Below are 21,802 nucleotides of genomic sequence, written 5' to 3'. Positions count from 1 at the left end.
TTTCCTTCCACAACTGCAGAACCAGAGAAAAGGAGAATTGTTTAAAGATGATATACCTTCAGAGTTCTGATTCCACCTGTATTTGCTCACCTACTACATCATCACAGACCTAGCTCCCCTCCAGCCTCTCATTTCCAAGGCAGTGGCTCTCACCTTAGAATGACTCTGTCCTCCACGGCATAGTTAGCAATGTGTGGGGGCATTTCTGGTTCTCATAACTAAGGGGAATACTACTAGCATTTAGTTGGACAGAGGCCAGGGATGGTGCTAAACATTCCACAATACATAGTACAGCCTCCCACAACAAAGAATTACTCATTCCAAAATGCCACTAGTGCCAGAGTTGAAGAACCCCACTCTAAGGATTTAGTGAGGTGGGTCATTCTGGAAGATGCATTTATTCTGCTGGAATATTAGAAATCCCTTGAATGCCCATCCTGAGAAGGAATGGCATTGCCCCTGGAGTGTAATAGGTCTCACACTCCCCAGACGCAGTTAGGGAGCACCTTCCTGGGATGCAGCAGAGCTTCCTCCATCCCCCACAGGCGCGCTCCCACGGCACTTTCCCTGGTGCCTGCCTACACACACCCTTCAAAGACACCTCCCAGCAAGGCAGCCTGTGGAGCAGCCCCAGTTTCCAGAAGAGCAAATCCAATCACTCAGAGTATGAAATGTTTTTCCCTCTTCAGCCATTCACAGTGGATGGACATCCTGGTACCTAATGTACTGCACACCTTTTTGTTTGGTTGGTAGATTATTCTGTTTAGAATTGATGGATGCACCGTGAATTCTGTCTCTCTCACTGCCTTGCTTAGAGATTCTCAGCATCCAAATGCCACTCATCCTTTCCACAAATCTTTTTAAGCACCAGCTCTGTACTGGACCCAGTGTTAAGTATAAGAAGTGAAATATTTAGGCTGGAGGAAGGTCAATGTGGGGAGGATGGGGAGAGGAGATATATGTACTACTATATGTAATACTTTAAACAATAAAAAAAGACCAAAAAAATATTTAACTGCCATTCTTTGCCACACTTAGGTGACAGGGCCATTGTGCTGTAGGAGGAGAATGGAAGCAAGCTCTAGAGTCACATGGACACTTGCTGAGTTTGAATCCCATCTATGCCACCTTCTAGCAGTGTAACATCGAGAAAGCTACTCAACTTCTCTTAACTTCAGTTTTCTCATCCTTAAAAAGTGCAATGGTGCCAGGCCAGCATGGCTCAGTGGTTGAGCATTGGCATCTGCCTGTGAGCCAGTAGGTCATGGTTTGATTCCTGGTTAGTGCACATGCCTGGGTTTGTAGGCTCAATTCCAGTGGGATCTTGTGAGGGACAACCAATCGGTGATTATCTGTCATCGTTGATGTTTCTGGCTCTCCCTCTCCCTTCCTCTCTGAAGTAATTTTCAAAATATATTTTTAAGAAGTGCAAGGGTGTCCCACACTTCTCAAGTTCACGAGCAGCACTAAATAACTAAATGGTTGTGATAGAACAATTTTAAATACCTGGCTCCCATCTTCAAATCCTAGTTCTTCCTTTTTTTTTTTTTTTTTTTTTTTTTTTTTTTTTTTTTTTTTTTTTAGCTTGAGCATATTAAGTTCTTGGATCCTTGATTTCCTCATCTGTAAAGTAGAAAATACTGTGCCTGCCATGTGCAAAGTTGTGAAGATTACATAAGATGTTGCCTGTAAACCAGTTAGCTGATTACTATTGGCATGTTGTAAATACTCAATAAACAATACCGTTTTCATCATTACTGCTACCATTATATTACCTATAGCAATCAGAACGCAAATCGTTATTTTTGTCCACATTATTCTGGGCCTGCTTTATTTCTTAAATAGCTACGGGCGGCTCACTGACATGTACCCCTGCCGCCGCCTCCTCCTCCTCCTCCTCCTCCTCTTCTTCTTCTTCTTTTAAAAAAATATATTTTATTGATTTTTTACAGAGAGGAAGAGAGAGGGATAGAGAGTTAGAAACATCGATCAGCTGCCTCCTGCACACCTCCTACTGGGGATGTGCCTGCAACCAAGGTATATGCCCTTGACCGGAATTGAACCCGGGACCATTTAGTCCGCAGATCGACGCTCTATCCACTGAGCCAAACCGATTTCAGCGCCCCTGCCTCTTCTTGTGCCAAGACTCTGCAGACTGATGAACAGGGGGAAGGAAAACAAGCCGGGCAGATGCATAGGTCAGGTTTCTAATCACATGTGCAGAGATAAACCACACTCTCCCAAGCTTTCTTCATCTGTGAGGTAATTTCTTTAACACCGGCCTGGAGTCCCAAGTAATAAAAAAGGATGAAGCTAATTACAGACTCCATGGGGCACACAGGTCCGCCCGGTGTGTGTTCCTGCAGAGTATCTAGGTTGAGCCAAAGTCTATTCAGAGTGCACAATGGCACAAGCATCCAAAAGCTGACAGGCTTCGTCTGTCCAGTCCATGGGGACACAGACGCCACATCATTCGGTTTTGTAACTCCCACAATGCCTAGAATTGCTCTGACACATAGAAGAGCCCCACCCAAAAAAAAGTGCATTAAGTGGCTTGTGGTATCTGCCTCTGGAGACCGTCGACACACTTGGAAAAATAACTGACTTCTGATTGCAGAATCTATTTTTTTAATTAGGAATATAGTAAAAATAACATACTTAAAAATATTCTCCTTGAAAGAAAAAAATCGATATTCTCATTATCCAACAATAACCTTCGTGTATATTTTGTTGATTTTTTTTTCTTCCAATATTTTATCTGTGTGCATTTGCTTTTCTTTTGTTTGAGCATTTGACAATTTAAAAAATTATAATCGCATTGCATAAAAAAAATTGTAGGCTGTTTCCCCCCCCTCATATAGATGTTTTATAAGCATTTTAAATGATCATGGCCCCATAATATTCCAACATTGGGTGTATCAGCTGTTCCCGTTCCTGGACAGTGAGATGATATTTCATTTTTATTGTTGTAATTATAACAAACATTTTGGATATAAAGCTTGTGTTCTTACTATTCCAGATGTAAGATTATTCCCTTAGTATGTATTCCCAGAAGCAGAATTACTAGGTCAGAGAATTTCAAAGATCTTGCAAGGCATTTTAAAGACTTTTGAAAGCCTCTAGGAGTATGTTCTACACCAGTAGTTGGCAAACTGTGGCTCGCGAGCCGCGGTTTGCCACTCTGTTGACTAATGAGTTTGCTGACCACTGTCCTACACTATCTGTTCTGGTGACTTCAATTTCTTAGTGTAAGTGAACTGCCACCCATCTCACTTCTCCCAAACTCTTAGTCTGCTGTGGGGATCTTCCCAGACCCACCCTTCCTCACGACTCTAGGGGGTCTAACTATTCTCCAAGCTGCCCCTCAGGAATCAGTCCAGTTTGACCTCCCAATGAGCCCAGTTCGGAAGAAGAGTGGTCCAGGCTTGCTCTCTCCTCATGTGGCCCAGCCGGCTGAGGCAGTGAGCCTGTGAGTAGCTGAAAGATAGCATCTCATCTACTTACTTTTTCCCCCCTATGTAAAAGCCTGGGTTTTGTCTTGTTGCTATGGCAGCACAACCTCAAGACAACAGCTATTAGCGTTGGTGCTTAGAGGGAAAAACTCAGCTAACAGAAATGAAGGAAAGGAAAAGGTTAGCAACCTCTATCTCCCCTCCCTCCGGTTCCCCTCTGTGCCTCTGCCAATGGGCAGAGATAATTAAAAATTAAACTTTGGAGTCACACAGACACTGGCACCAGGAAGGTTCCAAGTCAATTGTTTCCAATGCTAATGACTATGGGTGAGGACAAATCAAATATGTCCACCTCATCTCTGCTTGATGGAGAGCCTTTCAAAACATCGGTCGTTTTAGAAAATCTTCCCACCCTTTAGGGAATTATATGGCTACCAAACAGTCTGAAATGACCTTAAAAGGTGGCATGGGAGTTGACAGTGTCTATCTTTATATTCCACCTTAAAATCTTATCAGTTCCACTCCACATTCCCAATTCCCAGTTCTCACTGGTCTCCCAGTCTTTCCTCCATCAGTGCCCCACCTGCCAACATCACTGGCTAGGTCATCTTCCCAAGACACACCTCTGATTACGTCCAAGGGAAGACCTCTTCTAGCTCCCTATTTCCCCCCGAAGAGAGCCCAGCTCACAAAGCTGGGCACAGGGTATCCCGCAGGCACATGGTGCCCCCTCCCTAACTCTCGCTCCCTGGATGGGCCATCCCTTCTGGTTCAGCACTCTGTTCTTGCCTGAGGTATATGCATATGTTCCCTCCCTGGAAAATGCTTTCCACTCTTAAAAACAAAATGAAATGCCATTTTTTCTCTAAATGAGTCATTTCCTCCCCAGGGTTCACACGCCTCTTCTTTCATATATAGACTATAGCTCTTCCCACACTCTATTGCAATTACTGTTTAGTGGCCTCCCCTCCGTGGCAGCCTATGGGCTTATTCAGGGCAGGGGCCATGTGGGTTCATCCCCATGAACGGGACCTGGCGCATGGTAGGAGCTCAATACTGGAAGCTATTACCCTCACAGAGCTGGGTTATTTGGTAAAAGGATACATTTTTGTATCTGGGCAGAAGAGAATAATACCTTGAACTTCTGTAGCACTAAGCTTCTAAAGAACCCAAATCCTCTTGTATAACACCATCGTCAAACATATGCTGGAGTCCTAAAAAGGGTGTAACAGTTGAGTATTGGGTGCTGAAATTGTTGTTATGGTTGTTGTTTGGAGAACAAAGCTCAAAGTTCACATTCATAAACTTTTTGGAAAATTCCAAACATATTCTAAAGTAGCAATAATAGCATACCACCCTTCTCTACCTCCCACCCCTACTCTCACAGACACATACCCATCAACTCAGATTCCCCAGTGATTGACATTTGGTCAAATTTATTTCCTTTATTGCCTCTCTTCTCCCATTATTTTTTCTGGAGTGTTTTAAGGCAAATCAGAGACATACTATTATTCCATCTGTCAATCCTATATAATAAAGCAGGAATATGCAAATTGACCATCATTACACCACAAAGATGGCAAGCACCCACAGGGGAGGGTTGGCGGGGGGGAGGGGAGGGGATGTTTCATAACACAAGATGGCTGCACCCACAGTGGAAAGCTGAATTCCTGTAACGAGCCTTAAAAAGCAATCAGCAGGGACCTGAGGCTATGCCCACTGCCTCAGCATCAGGCTAGGGGACCTGAGGCCCCATCCCTGCCCAGTGAGGCTTAACGGGGGACCTCAAGGTGTGCCCCCCACCCTGGTGCTGGGCCAGGAGACTTCAGGCTGCTCTCCCAGCCCTGGCACCCAGGCTGGAGGACCTCAGGCCACACTCCCTCATGGTGGGGCTTGATGGGGGACCTCAAGGTATGGCCCCTCCCCCCAGGACCTCACGCTACTCCCCTCACCCCAGGCCAGGAACCTCAGGTCATGCCCCCTTCCCAATGGGGCTTGTTGGGAGACCTGAGGCTGCACCCCCTGCCTGGCGAGGCTTGACAGGGAACGTCAAGGCATGCCCCCCACCTAGCAGGGCTTGATGGAGGGGCCTGAGGCTGCAACCCCCACCCTGGGGTCCTGAGGCTGTACCCACAACCTGGCAGGGCTTGACAAGGGTGGGACCAGATGGGTCTGGATCTAGCCCAGTGGGGGGAGGGGGTCTAGTCTCATGCAATTTTGAGGTTCAAGTGGGTGGGTGGCGGGGACTTGACTCTGGATCCTGTGGTGTGCACCAGACTCTGACAGAAGGATTCATATACATTTTACTAATTTTCTTTAATTTCTGACACTTATATTATAGAGAAAGAGCAAATAGCAATATTAAGATATTTCCTCTAATTAATCCACTTTTAATGTGCACAAATTTCATGCACCAGGCCACTAGTATTTCATAAACAGTTTGGTTCAAATTCTAGCCAGTCTGCCTACTTTGTCTGTGACTTTAGGCAGGCTAATTAACCTCCCTAGTCCTCATTTTTTGTATGTATAAAATGAGAATGATTATAGCACATGCACCATGAGATTCTAATGAGGAGTAACCTGCTAAAAATCCATGCCCAGCTTGTGTGCTAAGTGGTCATTGTTCGTCATCAGAAGCACTATGTCATCATTATCATTTCTAAATTTATAGCACAATCACAAGCATTTGTGACATAAAATATGATTGTATCAGCAATAATGGCTCTGGATGCAGAAGGAGAGAAGATTGGAGTGTGGAAAATATAAGCTTTAGAGAACAAATAGGAAGCTGGGGAAATCATCCTGGAGGGAGATGATGGAGTCTTGAGCTGGGCAGTGACCAAGAGTGGAGTCAACTCAGAAGATGAGACCACACACACACACACACACACACACACACACACAGGAATTGCCAGCACCACCAGAAGCCAGGAGAGAGACATAGAAGAGATCCCCCTCAGAACTTACAGCAGGAATCAGTCCCACTGACATCCTGATTTCTAACTTCTAGCTTCCACAACTGTGCAAGAAATTTGTTGTTCTAAGCCACCCATTTTAATGTACCTTGTTTCACAAGCTCTAGGAAACAAATACACTATCAAACATACCAATGAATTAGTTATATATTTTATATATATATCTTATTGATTTTTTACAGAGAGGAAGGGAGAGAGATAGAAAATTAAAAACATCGACCAGCTGCCTCCTGCACACCCCCGACCTGGGATGTGCCCGCAACCAATGTACATCAAACCTGGGACCTTTCAGACCGCAGGCCGATGCTCTATCCACTGAGCCAAACCTGTTTCAGCTAATTAGTCATATTTTCTTATGAAAAGAATCATTAGTTTAGCTGGGTGTGATTTTTCAAGGTATCATTTCCAGGTTCTTATCCTTATGCAAACAGTTATTCACTTGGTTGTAGTTACAGTCAAATACAGTTTTATGTCTGGACTTTTTGTTTTCATTTGACAGAGCACTAATTTGTGTTTTGTTTTTTTGGTGTATATTTTTTAAGATATGTTTTTATTGATTTCTGAGATGAGGGGAGTTAGAAAGATAGACTTATCAATGATGAGAGAGAATCATTGGTTGGTTGTTCCTGCATACCTCACACTGGGGATCAAGACCCAGGCATGTGCCCTGACCAGGAATCAAACTGTGACCTCTTGGTTCACAGGTCGACACTCAACCACTGAGCTATGTCAGGCTAATTTGCGTTTTGTAATGCAAGGGTGCACATCTCTACTAGCCAGTGGCTCACACTAGATCCTACTGTTTCGTTCCTCAAAATGAAACAGGCCTTCCCACTGCATTTCCAATATGCAACTCTGCTAATTTTTATGCTCATGTTGCAGTAAGATCTGGCTCATTACATCATGGCTTGTGGGTTGCCCAAGTAACCTGCTGAGTCTAACTTACATACACACTTCCTCTGGCCCCACCACAGAGATCATCTCCTTAAACCATAATCAGATGAAACTCAAATGCTAAGTCCTTTGAGGGGCCACAGAGAGACACTGAGTGGGTTTAACTAATAGTCAAGCAATATCCTGCAGGTTTCTTAATGCACAGAGCAGAATTCAAGTTTAATTTCTACACAAACATGCAGAACCAAAGCTGAGAAATGATTCCTCCTCAGGTGCTGTAGAACGGGCAGGGCTGAAGCTGTGGCTCCCTGCCACTTCCCAACACAAAATGATATTAAGCCATTAATATTAAGTGTTAAAATGGGTCCTATCCAAATATCAGCCCAGCTTCTTGGGGGCTCTTAGCCAAACAGGGGCCTGTCCTTCCTGTCCCCGCCATGAGTCAGCCACCCCAGTGCCTGACTCATAGTGCACGATCAATTATATTTATTAAATGAAGCACCAAATAAGTTCAAGTATATGAAATTCAAAGCCTCTGAATCACAGTAGCTACAAATAGGTGTAGGATGAGGCCAATGCATCACTTTTAAAGCCCCCATGATGGTTTTGATGCATGCAGTCTCCAGTCCACACTTTGAGAAAACCGAATCTAACCAATGAGCAAATTGAGGTCAGAGACTATACTGCGTGTTCCTGTTATTGAGTATATGCTGTGTACCACATACTCTTCCCAGTCCTGAGGATGGAGCAGAGCTCAATCTCCTGTGGCAAGTCCAAGGTCCCCTGAGGGTACTGAGGTGAGGCAAGTGCCTGCCCTGGAAGAGCCCACAGATGAAGATGGGGGATTTGCTCACATCACACTGTAGGTCTCATCTGGAGTCGATTTTGCCTTCCGGGGGACCATTGTCAATGTCTGGAAACATTTTTGCTTATCACCTGGAAAGTGCTATTGCATCTAGTGAGTAGAAGCCAGAGATGCTGCCAAACACTCTGTAATATACAGGACAGCACCCTCGCCCCCAACCAAGAATTATCAGACCCAAAATGTCAATAGTCCCTAGGTTGAGAAGTTCTTTAAAAGAGAATGAAATAAGTGTCATAGCCAAAGAGGAAGCAAAATGCAAATGAAATACAGAGGGAATAATGACCTACTAGCTGTACAGGGCATTTACTCAGAACCCTACAGCCTCCTTCCTCTCTCCTAACCCTCACCCTCCCTGGTCCATCCTAGCCTTGCATACCTAACAACAGTGCATCGAGTTCTGGAGTTATACAGGATTCGGTTTGAAGCTTGATTTCTCCATATTTCACTCTTTGACCTTGGACACACCATTTAATTTCGCTGAACCTCCGCAATTCTCCACGAGCAACAGGGATTCAAGAAGAAAAGGGAGAATATTTTTATGTATTTCTGATTGACAGCCTGACAACCTCCCACGTACCTCACAGGGTTGATGCAACACAATGCAATCAAGCATGTAAGGTGTTTTGCTCTGTGACAGCCCCTGCTAAGCATTCGTCATATGTCAGCTGCTGTGATGAAAATGAACTACATCCCCCACCACCCCTGCTTCAACCTTTAAGTTTACCTGATCCTTAGACTCAGCTTTTTGAGAGTCTCACTTTCTCCTAATATAATTTGTGAGCAGCTAATGAATCTTATAGCCCTGTGGTCAAAGGTGCAGAGCCTATAGCCTCCCTGTTTCCTTCCCACTATGGGGGAGGATCCATGAGAAACCCCCCTTCAGTAAAAGTGGGGGAGGAACAGCTTTTCATAGGCATGCTGCTGGTAAATGCCTCTTAGGCAATCACTCTATTATTTCCACTCCTTACTTTAGACCATTCCGCGGGTCCCAGACAATTTGCCTCAGGCATGGCTGCCTCTGTTGGCCACTCCAATTTTGCATCCTTGCCACCCTAGCACCTAAGTTACAGCTATGTCTAAATGGCATAGTCAAAGTATCTCAATTCCCTTAAGGCACTAAAAAAATGCCCCAAATATCTTTCTCAAGCCTAAAGAGAGACAGCCTCTGCCTTCTAAACTAGACTTTTCTAAATGTCAGCAGGTCTGGCTGTCTTCCGTTTGAAAGGATGAATACCTATAAGAAAACTTTCAAGACTTTGAAGGGTCTTTGGACTCCTTATAGATCTAAACCTCTTCCACCAGCGCTCATATTTGGCGATCCTTGGTGAAAATATTCAGGAAGCATGGAATGGTATAGTTACCCGTGAATAAATAAATCCCAAAGTATCTGGAGGAAAGGTAGCTACATCATTGATAAGGTACTAGAGTGCTCCACACAGAAATACAGAGTATCTCTCCCTGGATGGAGGATTTGGGTAAAATATTCAAATAAAGTTCCAGCTGACCTTATATTTTGTAAGCTCTGCCACTGTTGAGTGGAATTTCAGGAGCAGTGGGAGCTCGGTTTATTTCTTAGTCCATGTCTGGCACACTTGAAGAGCTTAAGCGATTCATGAGATTTTCAAAGTGTAACTCACCATAGTCACCCTCAGTGCTCTGTGCCTTCACTGACTCATTTTATGAGTAGAGCAATATTTAATTAGATGATTTATTTGTCCTTCTACTTAGCTGAGTCACAAACTTCTCTTGACCTTCAAGTCTCAGTCTAAAAGTTACTTCCTCTCAGTCATTTTCCCTGGTTTTCATCCTTCCCCCAGCCCCAATAAATTCCTCTTTTGTGCCCCATCACAACTCAAATGCCTTTTTCTGCAGGAAACAGAGATCATCTCATGCACCTTTTTATGTTCCTCACAGGCATCACTCACATCTGGAATAAGCATCCTTTGTGTTTCCCCTTCAATTCTATTCAACCATCCAAGTCCAACACTGGGAAACATTGTTAAATAAAATAAAACAAACAGTGGAAGCAATTCACAATTCATTATATTTTTTTCACCTTTTGTTATAGTTCAAAATATAGTAGGCTAAAAAAAGATACAGTTTGGGCTTGATTGTGGAATGCAGATTTCTGCAGAACATGACCATGATATATATTTGATCAAGAGGGTCTCTGTCAACCAAGTACCCAGGGAAAAAGGATCAGCCACTCCAGTCAGCTGCTTTTTTTTTTCTTTTTCTTTTTTTTTTTTTTTTTTTGCATTTTCCCCTTCCTCACTCTTAAAACATTCTTTACCTCTTCTAAGCCAGTGTTCATACTAATGGCCTCTTTAAAAATCCTCTTGGAGCATCCCCATTGGCTGTCCTGTAGCCAAGCATATTTTTCTTTTATGATAGCAACTTAACGTTTCCCTTCCTTAAAAAATAATAGCCACCCTTACCGGGCTGACTACATTGGGGCAATAAAGGTGACAAGGGTACAATATTTAAGGAGGTGCTCACTCTCAGGTTCTGACCCAGCACTTGCCCGAACTTGAGAGTGAATACCACTTTAAACTTTGCACCCCTGACACCTCTCTTGTCTGATCCTACTCCATGCCATGCATTATTTTTTTAGCAAGAGAATAAAAGCAAATTTAATACATACATATTTATGGGAACTCCACAGTCATGAGAGAGTCCTCTCTACATTACTGCAAAGATCCCATATGCAACTGGTCTAGAAAGAACTTGAGTGTTAAAATCTTTTCTGTCTTTTCAGTGGGAGAGCCCATAATCCCTGATGTTTCACTTCTCCAGTCACTCTTCCATTGATGTAACAATCTCTAGGGCTCACTCCCTTTCAACTCCTGCATTGACTTGACAGAACACAGAAGTTAAATTCCAAGTCTATGTGCAATGAACATGTTACTTTTCAACACCCGCTTTGGATTTTAAATCATCCCAAAGATGGCCACTGTTAATATCATAGATGACTTTGGTAGATGTGCTTCTTAATTGCAGTATTACTCATTTCTTGTTTTCAAATCTTTTAGTTTATCATCTAATCAGCACAGTGATCCATGGAATAATCCATCTTTATTTTATTTCTATTTTAGGTGGCTAGGCTTATTATTATTCATAGCACAAGCCCAATGCTTTATTAAGTGGTGTCATTTGTATCCAAATGGCTTTTACATGTCATTCGAAAGGAAATTGAATATTATGAAACATTAAATGAGACCCTCTTTACCCAAGTGTGAAGGAGCTGACAATTCAGTCAGAAGGTGACTGGAAGATATTCTAGAGTTATATGATCTGGTGTGGCAGCTGCAACCTTGGAAACTTCGGAATATAGTACCAAAGACCTCAACCAATGTTCCCAGCATCTTGCCCCACTTTCCTTTTTGCTCCTTGTCCACATACCCACTAGCCTCTCTTCAGTCTCTCCTTTCACATTCTTCTCCCTGTGCTTGCAATGGTCCTCTCTCCCTTCTTATCTTAGGTACATCCTGTGCATCCTCTAAATCTCAGCTGAATTATCACTTTTTTAGAGAAGCCCTCTTTAATCTTCCCAACCAGGTCAAATCCCTATCCACATTCTCATAACACCATTGTAGAATTGCCAAGTGGCAATCTTACATTTATTTGAGTCATTCTTTGGTTGATTAAAGCTGTTTCTCCTGTAAGATCATAAACTTTATGAGGGCAGGGGATCTTGTAGGTGTTTGCTCACCATCATTTTACCAGGCTTACAGAAATCCCATCTCTTCTAGTAACACTGCAGACAGAAATAAGAATGATAATAATTACTGTTCTTCTGCAAACATGGTCTGAGCCAATTATATCTTCCCTGTGGGTCATGCTTACATGCCATCTTGAATGTCAATGGATTTTGCTGTTGCATGAACCAATGGTACAGGATCAACTCTGATAGGTTGGGACCCATGTGAGGGCAAAATAAACAAATCAGGAACACATTTTTTTAAAGTGTGAAATTTTATTATGATTAGTGTATTTAATAAATGAAACTGGGATTCCCTTAGGATAGAGAAAGCATATTGTTTCACCCATTACTCTATAAATAGATCCTGGGATAGGGCTTTGGCACCTTTGACTGAGTGATTGACTGACTGAATAAGTGAATGGATAGAATAGCAATTATCACTTAACATATGAAAAAGTTGAGGGACAAAGTTATGATGTGACTTGATGGAGTGACATTACTGAGTCAGAGCAGAGCCTAACACTTAGTGATGCTCACACTGCCTCCTGCCACCATCCACTTAGGATGGTATTAAAGTGGCTGCCACAGGACAAGAAGTGTCAGAAAAGCTCAGATGGCCTCCGTACTCAGGATTTTAGCTTGATAAGGTGTTTGAATGACTTGGCTCAAATTCCTTTCTACTGTCTAGATTGAGAAACCACCTCCAGTGGAGATGGCCTGAGTATGCCCAGAATCCCAGTACTGGAAAATCCTGCTACTAAGACCAGATCTAGCCAGCCATGCAGCTGGCAGTGGAGTCTCAGACTGGGTGTCGGGAACCACACCCTGATTCTAAGCAGACTCCACTAGGCCACCCAGGCAGCACTCAACAGGCCACCAAGGGGGCCAGGGACTCTGGGATACAGGATAGACAGGAGAGAAACCTCTGGGTTTCTCACCTGTGAATTTGTAATGCCAATACTCACCTCAAAGGCTTGGTGTACAGATAAAATGAAGCAGCAACTGTAAAATGCATCATACTGTGCCGGATAAGAATTGATAAAAAAAAAAAAATGGTAGTTTCTTTCTTTTCTAAGTTGCCATCAAAAGGACTCTTTCACGTCTCCCAGAGCAGCTAAGATGATGTAAACTCAAGCAGCTTAGCTGGGAGTCAGACTTCTCTTGGAAAAATTCCTAACCCTCTCTCCATCCCCCACATAGGAACTTTAAGGACTCAGTTCATTTCAGAAAGAAATGTATAAAAGAATAAGCAGATTACAGCTAGCCCTGGAGGGGGGCTTTCCCCTCCCCCCCTCTAGTATCACAATAAGCATTATCTGGCAAGAAAACAGCCTTTTCTGCTTCCCTGGGCTCTGTCTTATTGGAGAAGCAGCCTAAAAATTGTTCTTAATCTCTAAGGAGTTTCCAGGTGTTTAATGACTTGCTGGGGTAATAAACCACTGAATTCTGGGAAATCATTATGGAAGATGTTACCTACCACTTTCCTCTGACTTTGAGAATCAAACCATGTGATATGGTCTGGGCAGAATCAGGAAAAGCATCAGTTTTAAAATCTGACAAACCTGAGTTTGAACCATAATTCTATTGTTTTTGTTTTGTCTTGTTTTTTTTTAATATATTTTATTGATTTTTTTATAGTGAGGAAGGGAGAGAGATAGTTAGAAACATCGATGAGAGAGAAACATCGATCAGCTGCCTCCATAATTCTATTGTTGATAGCTATAGAATCTTAGGACAAATTGCTTGTCCCTTTGGCACTGAGGTACTTATCTACAAAATGGGTATGATATACTATATCTTGAAAGGTAAGAATTCTTATGCAAGATAAGAATGTATTAGTTATCAATTGCTGCATAACAAATTACCACACACACACACCCCAACATTTATTAGCTTAAAACAACATTTACAATCTTACAGTTTTTGTTTGTGAGGAATCTGGGCATGGCTTAGCTGGGTCCTTTGGCTCAGGATCTCTTCCAAAGCTGTAAGCCAGAGTTCTGGTCTCATTTCAAGGCTGAATTGGGGAAGGACCTGCTTCTAAGCTCTCTCACTGGCTGTTGGCCTTGCCATGTGGATCTATGGAGATAGAGCAGCTCACAACAGGGCAGCTGTGTCATCAGAGCAAGAAGGCAAGAAGAGTCAGAGATATAGAGAGACTGCAAGATAGAAGTCACAGTCTTTTATAACCTAATCTTGGAAGTGTCATCCCATCACTTTTGTTGTATTCTTACTGGTTAGAAGCAAGTCACTAAGTCTAGCCCATATTTACCTGGGTGTGTCAGGAAGTGACCGGTAGAAGCTGTCTGCCACGATATTCAAAGATTCTCAGAAAATGGCAGCTGCTGTTATGACCAACTATGAGGGTACTTTGCAAAGCAACGTTCACCACAGAAATAGAAGAAATCCATTTGATTATGTATTATGATCAAGAAATTTGGCAATCAGGGAGTGAGGGCATGAGTGGGGATGAGAGAGTGAGGGACAATGGAGGGAATAAAGACTCATATGTAATACTTTAACCAATAAAGAAAAAAAGAAATTCAGCAATCATATGACACTATCCATCTATTACAGATGCTGATTCTATCTAAAGATTACATTTAGAGATGCATTTAATTTATATTGAATAGATTTGATTACTTTTACCAAATGACAATGTTTGGACACTAGCTAAAATGCACACATTTCCCTTACATAATGTTTTAGCATATATCTAGTTATTTTCAGATGTCCATGTTTTTATGGGGATGCAAATACAAATACGCATCTTGATTTTCTCATTTAGCAATATTATAAAGGCATTTTATCCTGCTGTACATTCTTTGTAATTAGCACTTCAACAGCTATTTGACATTTCTATTCAGTAGAAAAATGTAAGAATCATGATTTACTTAACCATTTCCTTTTTCCGTGACACATAAGTTGCTTTAATGTTTTGCCATTAAAAACAATGCTGTGATTGAGTGTCTTTTGTGTGGTAAGTTTCCTCCCCGATAACTTGAATTATCTCTTTAGGATAAAATCCCAGGGAAAGCAATTAGAATGCACACATTTTAATGGCTCTGTCAAGTTTTACCCAAATGAGAAAATGGCTTTGGGTTTTATATAAGCAAACACTGTTCCATCAGCCCCAGATTGAGTTCCTCAATGGCAAACACCCTCACTTAGTTTTAAATTTTTTTAAAAACATGGCCTCTTGCCTCCAAGCAACATTTAGTGACTATTGTAGGCTAAATGGATGAACAAAAATATTTAAAAATTTGAGACTTTAGGAAAAATATTTAGGCTAAATCTATTGAGACTTTTTTTTTTTTTTAATCAGGAGATGTTGAATTTCCATTTAGAAATCACTAAGAGATGTGAAGGAAGTACCCATGCCAAGCACTGGGCTCTCTTTTGCCCTTTTCTTATCTGATTTATAATACTCACAGCACCCCCTACAGTTCATTTTCCACACAGCAAGGGAATAAAATGCATAAATCAGAGTGTCAAACCCTGCTTTTATAAAGGATCCCAGGAAATATCTGTTGGCCCCATCATTTGGGGAAAAATCCTAACACAGTAGGTCTTCTTTTATGGAGAGAATACTAGTTCTCTGGAAATGTCTTGTACACAAAATTTTCACCCTGAACTAGGACTCATGGGATTTTTTAAAAAAACGTAGTTCAGTCCAGGGAATGAGTCATTTAACCAAACTGTAGGCAAATTGAAAAATATTTAGGTAAGCAGATAACAAATGACCCTCAAAAATAATTTTATTGATCAAAATTTACTCCGGCTAAAGTACCCTGCCACTCTGCAGAACATAACTCTTAGAACTCCACAGTAATCTCTCCACCCCCTTCACACATGGTCCTTTTTTAAAAGGAAATTTTAATTTACTTATTTTAAGAGCAATTACCCTCATATTTTAGACCCAGGAGACCAAGTTGCTTGTACAGATCAGAGTGCACGAGTGACACAACCAGAATTTATTTGCACCCAACATCCAAACCAATTTCAGGTTTTGCTGATAAACTTGAACCACAGCGCCCCCTGGTGGGAACGTGGTGACTTGGCTTTCCAGGCCCTCTGCCCTCGGGAGTCTTCTCACTTAACCTGCGCTTCTGTTTTTCTTCCGCTCAGGTGAAGGAGGCCATGCAGCGGATCCACGACCGAGGGAACATTGGCAAATTAATTCTGGATGTAGAGAAGACCCCGACTCCACTGGTGAGTCAAAAGCAGAGGGAACCTTCAGTTCAACACAAGAGGTGTGATCAGGTACAGGCACAGATGGGGCAGGGGGAAATACAGCAGGTCCGGGACTGGCGGAGGTGACCAGCGATAATCAAAGGATGATGCAAATAAGGGATGCCACAAACTGAGATAAATGCTGAGAAGGAACGGAAAATTCTTCAGTGAGAGCATTCCAAGAGCAATCCGAGGCCAGTCAGGAAAGGATAGAAACAATGACCTGTGTCTATGACAAATGCCATCTGTTGGCTGTCACGAACAGGAGGAATTCCTGGCAAAAAAAAAAAATCTAATAAATTCACACGCACATACTCGACTGATTGATGCCAACCGCCTCTGAGATGGCTTCTGATGATTGCATTGCTTTGGTTTTCTCTGATCAAGATAAAACCCTTATATCCAGGGATCTCACCAGGAATGAAGCATGTCAATCACATCCCATACACTCTTCAATGGCCACTTGAGGTGGGAGTTAGAGCTTGTTACTAGTGTGACAATCAACACAGCAGCTTTCACCAGACGGCATGATTGAAAGTTCAGCTCTGAGCTCCTGTGTGTGACCTGGGCAATTACTTTGCCACAATTACTTTGCTGCAATTTACAGTCCCCGTCTGTAAATTGGAAATTGATAAATTCTCAATTAGAATGATATGCTAAAACTGTCTCAGACACACTAAATTCTAGGAAAGGTTTGACAAAGAAAATACTTAGGAAGGGTTTCTGTTTTCTCACATGTTTAATCTTGGAGCTACTTCAGTCATTTATGAAAGAGTAAGACCTAAAATGTCTTGCATGTTTTACTGGAAGGCATGTATTTTTTAAAAGTGTTTACTGGGCTTTCATGACCATAATGTAGTTTAGGTATGATGGCCATTTTTCTCAATGAAGGACTGTTAAATGAGAGGGCACTTTACAACCTGTAAGTCACTGATGACAATATGAATATAGCTTATTAAATGCTTACTAAGTTCCAGGTCTGTGCCAACAAGTGTTTTAAGCAGATGAGGGAGCAGGTTAAGAAGGATAAGATGGCTTGTATCTGGGTCTTCTGTCACCTGTGCTATGTTCTTTAAACATGTAACCTAGTCTGTTCCAGCCCCATCAGTATAATGCAGACAGGTAGAGGCATCCTGGTCTGCTTGGTTCTTTCAAGCCAAATCGCTGGCACTGGCTTCCCACCCCTCTCCTTACCGGTGAGGTCCTGCTGGGCTCCAGGGCTGGCGGGAAGGCCTGTTTGATGCCAAAGGTGTGTGTATGGTGGGGTTTGGGGGGTGTCTTATCAGAGCAGAATCTGAAAGGCAGACCATTTAATGTGAGAACTGAAACCCTGCCTTTGCTCATATATCATTGCCCTTGTTCCTGGATCTCAGGATGACTTTTACCGTGGGACTTAAGGAAACAGAGATGATGGAGAATAGGTCAACTCAGATCTGTATCTGGAGCATCTCTAGAGTGGATGGAGGCTACAGCCCAACTGGATGGAAGAGTAGGCTCAAAGGAATCATCTCCCAGATTCCAAATACATGCACTCAAATCCTTAGCTCAGAGATGGCTTCTTGGGGTGCCCAACACAAGGCAGCTAATATCACACTGCCTTCCTGGGGAAGCAAGCGGTGCAGGGTCTCCTAGCTCTTGGCCTTTAAACAAGTCCTTCCACGTGGCTTCATCAGATGCTTGGAAAAGGTGGGGGTTAGGTTGCAGATCCCTCTCACAAGTCTACTGTTGAATTACAGATGGCCAATGACAGCACGGAGACCAGCGAGGCCGGAGAAGAGGAGGAGGACCATGAGGGGGACGGTGAGAACAAGGAGCGGATGCCCTTTATCCAGTAACCCAGGACCCGGCCAGAACGAAGGATGGTTTGAAAGAAGAGGAGCCACTGAAGAAAGCTCTTCTGTGCCCCAGTGAACAAATGCTGTAGTCCAGTGCGTGTCGTGTTTGTCTGCAGTCAGCTGAGCTAAAAAGCTTTGATCACTGTTGTTTTTTTGAAATTAAGTGCCAACCCCATTCCATGCAGTGTTATGTCCCTCCTGGTCTGTATTACACTCTCCTATCTTCCCTGTTTCAAAACCAACCATCTTTGACTCCTTCTCGATGGTTTTAGAACAGTCTGATTAATACAAGTCCACAGGCCCCATGCCTAGGAGACTAGACATGGGCAAAGACAACTTTGGATTGAAAGGTATCATCAAAGAGCATTATCCAGATCCTAGAATTCTTCAGGCCAATGACACTTTTCACTGCCAACCACCCAGGCCGCTGCTGAGAGCACTTGCCAATTTGGCTGGCAGAATGAGAATAGGCCAGATGATTTCATGAGCCCATAAATTTATGATCTCTCCAAATAGTATTTTCCCTTTCCCCCAACTTCCTTCAACTGCTTCACTGTCAGAAGGTTGAACTCTTGTTCTCTCACCTTCTGATGCTCAATCCCTTCCCTGGTTCTTATCCATAAGCACAGGGAAACTGAGATGAAGTTTTCAGGATAAAAGATGGGTCAACAGCATGTATTTGAAGACCAGCCACAGAGATTTCTCTCTGAAACCACATCTCATGAGCAAAATCCCCTCCTCTTCCACTACATAGATTGTATTTTAGTTTAAAGAAAACTTACCACATGTGGGTCTATATTGGAAATCATTACTGAGAATCACCTGTGTTTGCACACTTGCTTTTGGTATTACCAATTTTGCTACATTTATTTCCTAGAAGTGAACAGCCACATTTACCATGGATCCCCCAAGGAAGACCTCTTTGGTAGACCATTATTTAAAAAAAAAAAAAAAAAAATCAGTGAGTATCCTTTTACTTGCCAAAGCAAGTTCCAACATGTAACAAATTCTAGTAGTATAAGAATTCAGTTTCAGATGCCAAATATGTGGCTCCTCTCCTCTAAAATATAAAATTATGGTGCAGATTCTTTGCAGGGACCCTGCAATGGCCAAATTGGGGACCAAACTCCTTGATTACACACCTTTGTTCAATTTTCCAGCTCCTAAACTTCTAAGAAACCCTGCCCTTTGCCCCACCCAACTTGGCATGGCTGAGGTGAACAGTTCACCTGCAGGAAGAGAAAGAGGCTCAATGTCTCCACCAGGGTGCTTCTCATTCCCTCCTCCCAAAAAGGTGACTCCATCCCTCCTAAACCAAGCTGGGAACACAAGAAGCCCACAGGGTTAGCACCACAGCTCACTTTACATTCTGAAAGATATTGGGGGGGAGGGGGAGCGTGGGTCCTACATTTCCCCATCTCTCCACCAACGAGCCCTAAAGGTAGACCAACTCTTCCTCAATGTGATGAAAAATGCATTTCAGCAATTACCTATTTAATTACCTATTCAATATAATTACCGATTACCATTACCTATTTCATTTTCAGTCCTTTTGTAACAAATGTCACCTCCTTAATCATGTTCTTTTTTTTTTTTTCTCACCCTAAGCTTGTGATGATGACTTATTTATGTCAAATATTTATTTGAAGGGAGGGTCTCTCGTTGTGAATGTCCGTGTGAAATATGAAGACAAGAAAGGGTGCTGCCATCTCATGTGCAGAGATGAGAGTGTCTCAAAGAGGACACAACATCCTCTTCTCCCTGCACCCCAGGACTCCCCAGCATCCCAGTTCTGAAAGATGATGCTGAAGTGTTATCCCAATACCTTTGCCAAATGTATTATTATTGATCATTCTTTCCCCCACAACCAAGCTGACAATGGTGTCTTAAGAAGACCATTTCTCTCATTTTGTCCAGCTACCCAAGTGACATTCCTGGTAAGCTGAACAGAAATGGCATTTTCTAGAGCTGGGGGAGCAAAGAGCCACTGGCCTTATCAGGGCTCTCCTTGGCCAGGTGAGAGGGACCCCACATTCTTGTTACAACCAGAGGAGAAGCCTAAAAGTAATTCCTCCCCAAATCTGTTTTCTCAACTAGCAAGATTAATAGAATAATCACAAACAAGCCAGTTGGTTCAAGAAAACCCTTCTGTCCCCCCAGAATACAGAATGAGAAAGCTAGAATTTGTCCAATATGATTAATTAAGTGCCATGAAGAACAGGAAAACAAGAGAATCAAAACGATCTGTGTAATGCACTCTCATCCCAAGCACCTTCTTTCCTGTCATGTGATGGTTTTCTGAAGGAGGTTTAAGAAGGCCTCAGTTTGCCTTAAAGGAACTGTGAAAGCTTCTCTGTAATCTAAGCTTGATTGGAGAGAACTGCAACATTGTCTAATGTGTTTGTGGCTTTAGAGCTTTTGTTATATTGTGCCTACAAAGCAAATTATGTTTACACAAAAATATAAATAAAGTATTCAGCATAGCATAACCCTGCCTGGCATCAATTACTCCACATCAATAGTTGATGGAAAAGCACACATTGAAATATAAGGAACTGGTGGTTAAAAGAGGATGGGGAACTAGAGACAACATAGAAAATATAGGGTAGAGATGAGACAAGCCTTTTTAAAAAGACATTCAGATTTCCTCAAATAAGAAAATAAAACTAAATTTAAAAAAAACTACTAGAGACTTCACATATAACTAGAGGCCAGGTGCATGAAATTCCTGCGCCCTCTTACAGTCCAGGAACCCTTGGGGGATGTCCAACTAATGGCAGGGAGCAGGCCTAAGCCAGCAATCAGACATCCTTAGCGCTGCCACAAAGGTGGGAGCGGCTCCTACCACCACCGCTGTGCTTGACACTCATGAGCCCAGCTTCTGGCTGAGCAGCACTCCCCTGGGGGAGAGCACTGACCACCAGGGAGCAGCTCCTGCATTGAGTGTCTCTCCCCTGGTAATGAGTGTCATAGCACTGTCATTCTGCTGTTATGTCAATTTGCCTTTTATTAGATAAGATAATAATAATTAGAATGGCATTTATAATGCACCTACTATATGCCGTTAAAAGAGCTACATACAACCCAGCTGGCATTGCTCAGTGGTTAAGTATCAACCTATGAACCAGAAGGTCACATGCCCAGGTTGTGGGCTCTATCCCCAGAGTAAGGCATGCAGGAGGCAGCTGATCAATGATTCTCTCTCATCCTTGATGTTTCTACCTCTCTCTCCCTTTCCCTTCCTCTCTGAAATCAATGAAAATATTTGGGGATGGGGGAAGAGTTTATATACATATGCGTTAACGCACTTATCTTCTCCACAGTCCTGAGAAGTAAGGTTTATCATGCCCATTTTATAGGTGATAAGCCTGGAGCATAAGAGAGGTTTTGTCTTTTCCTAAGATCAGACAGCAAGTACCCTGTTTCCCCGAAAATAAGACAGTGTCTTATATTAATTTTTTCTCCCAAAGTTGCACTATGTCTTATTTTCAGAGGATGTCTTATCTTTCCATGCCCTAGGTCTTATTTTCGGGGAAACACGGGGTAAGTGATGGAGCCAGGATTTTTTAGCCATGCTAGAATTCATGCTCTTTAATGCCCTACCATGCTTTCTTGTCTTAATAAGGCTAAAATATAATGCATTTCAAATTAACATCCTTCGGTCACTAGAAATACTTCAGGGATTCTGTTTCCTCTGACTTTAAGAATATGTCTGTCAATTCGTTTTGCTTTGTATCGAATAGCAAATAATATGCCTATCAAGAAGCACTTCTTTTCCCTGGCCTTCCCTCCAAGTGTTTGAGTGAAGTGCTGATTTTAAAACTCACATGTCTCCACCATTTTTA

At 42.5% G+C, this 21,802-nt stretch overlaps 1 protein-coding gene across 1 annotated transcript in view; it reads left to right on the top strand.

Annotated features, from left to right (window-relative positions):
* The window catches only part of VAT1L (vesicle amine transport 1 like), a 149,285-nt gene extending 128,839 nt beyond the window's left edge, over positions 1–20,446 (top strand). Inside the window, exons 8-9 of the mRNA XM_036440761.2 lie at positions 16,018–16,101; positions 17,859–20,446. Of these exons, the coding sequence (XP_036296654.1) occupies positions 16,018–16,101; positions 17,859–17,957 (183 nt within the window). The 3' untranslated portion in view covers positions 17,958–20,446. The remainder of the gene's footprint in view (positions 1–16,017; positions 16,102–17,858) is intronic.
* The last annotated feature ends 1,356 nt before the right edge of the window (positions 20,447–21,802 follow it).

The sequence above is a fragment of the Pipistrellus kuhlii genome, unplaced genomic scaffold, assembly GCF_014108245.1.
Source record: "Pipistrellus kuhlii isolate mPipKuh1 unplaced genomic scaffold, mPipKuh1.p scaffold_m20_p_17, whole genome shotgun sequence".
Taxonomy (NCBI): domain Eukaryota; kingdom Metazoa; phylum Chordata; class Mammalia; order Chiroptera; family Vespertilionidae; genus Pipistrellus; species Pipistrellus kuhlii.
The sequence above is the reverse complement of the archived record's forward strand: the minus strand, read 5'-3'. Positions and strand labels throughout refer to the sequence as shown.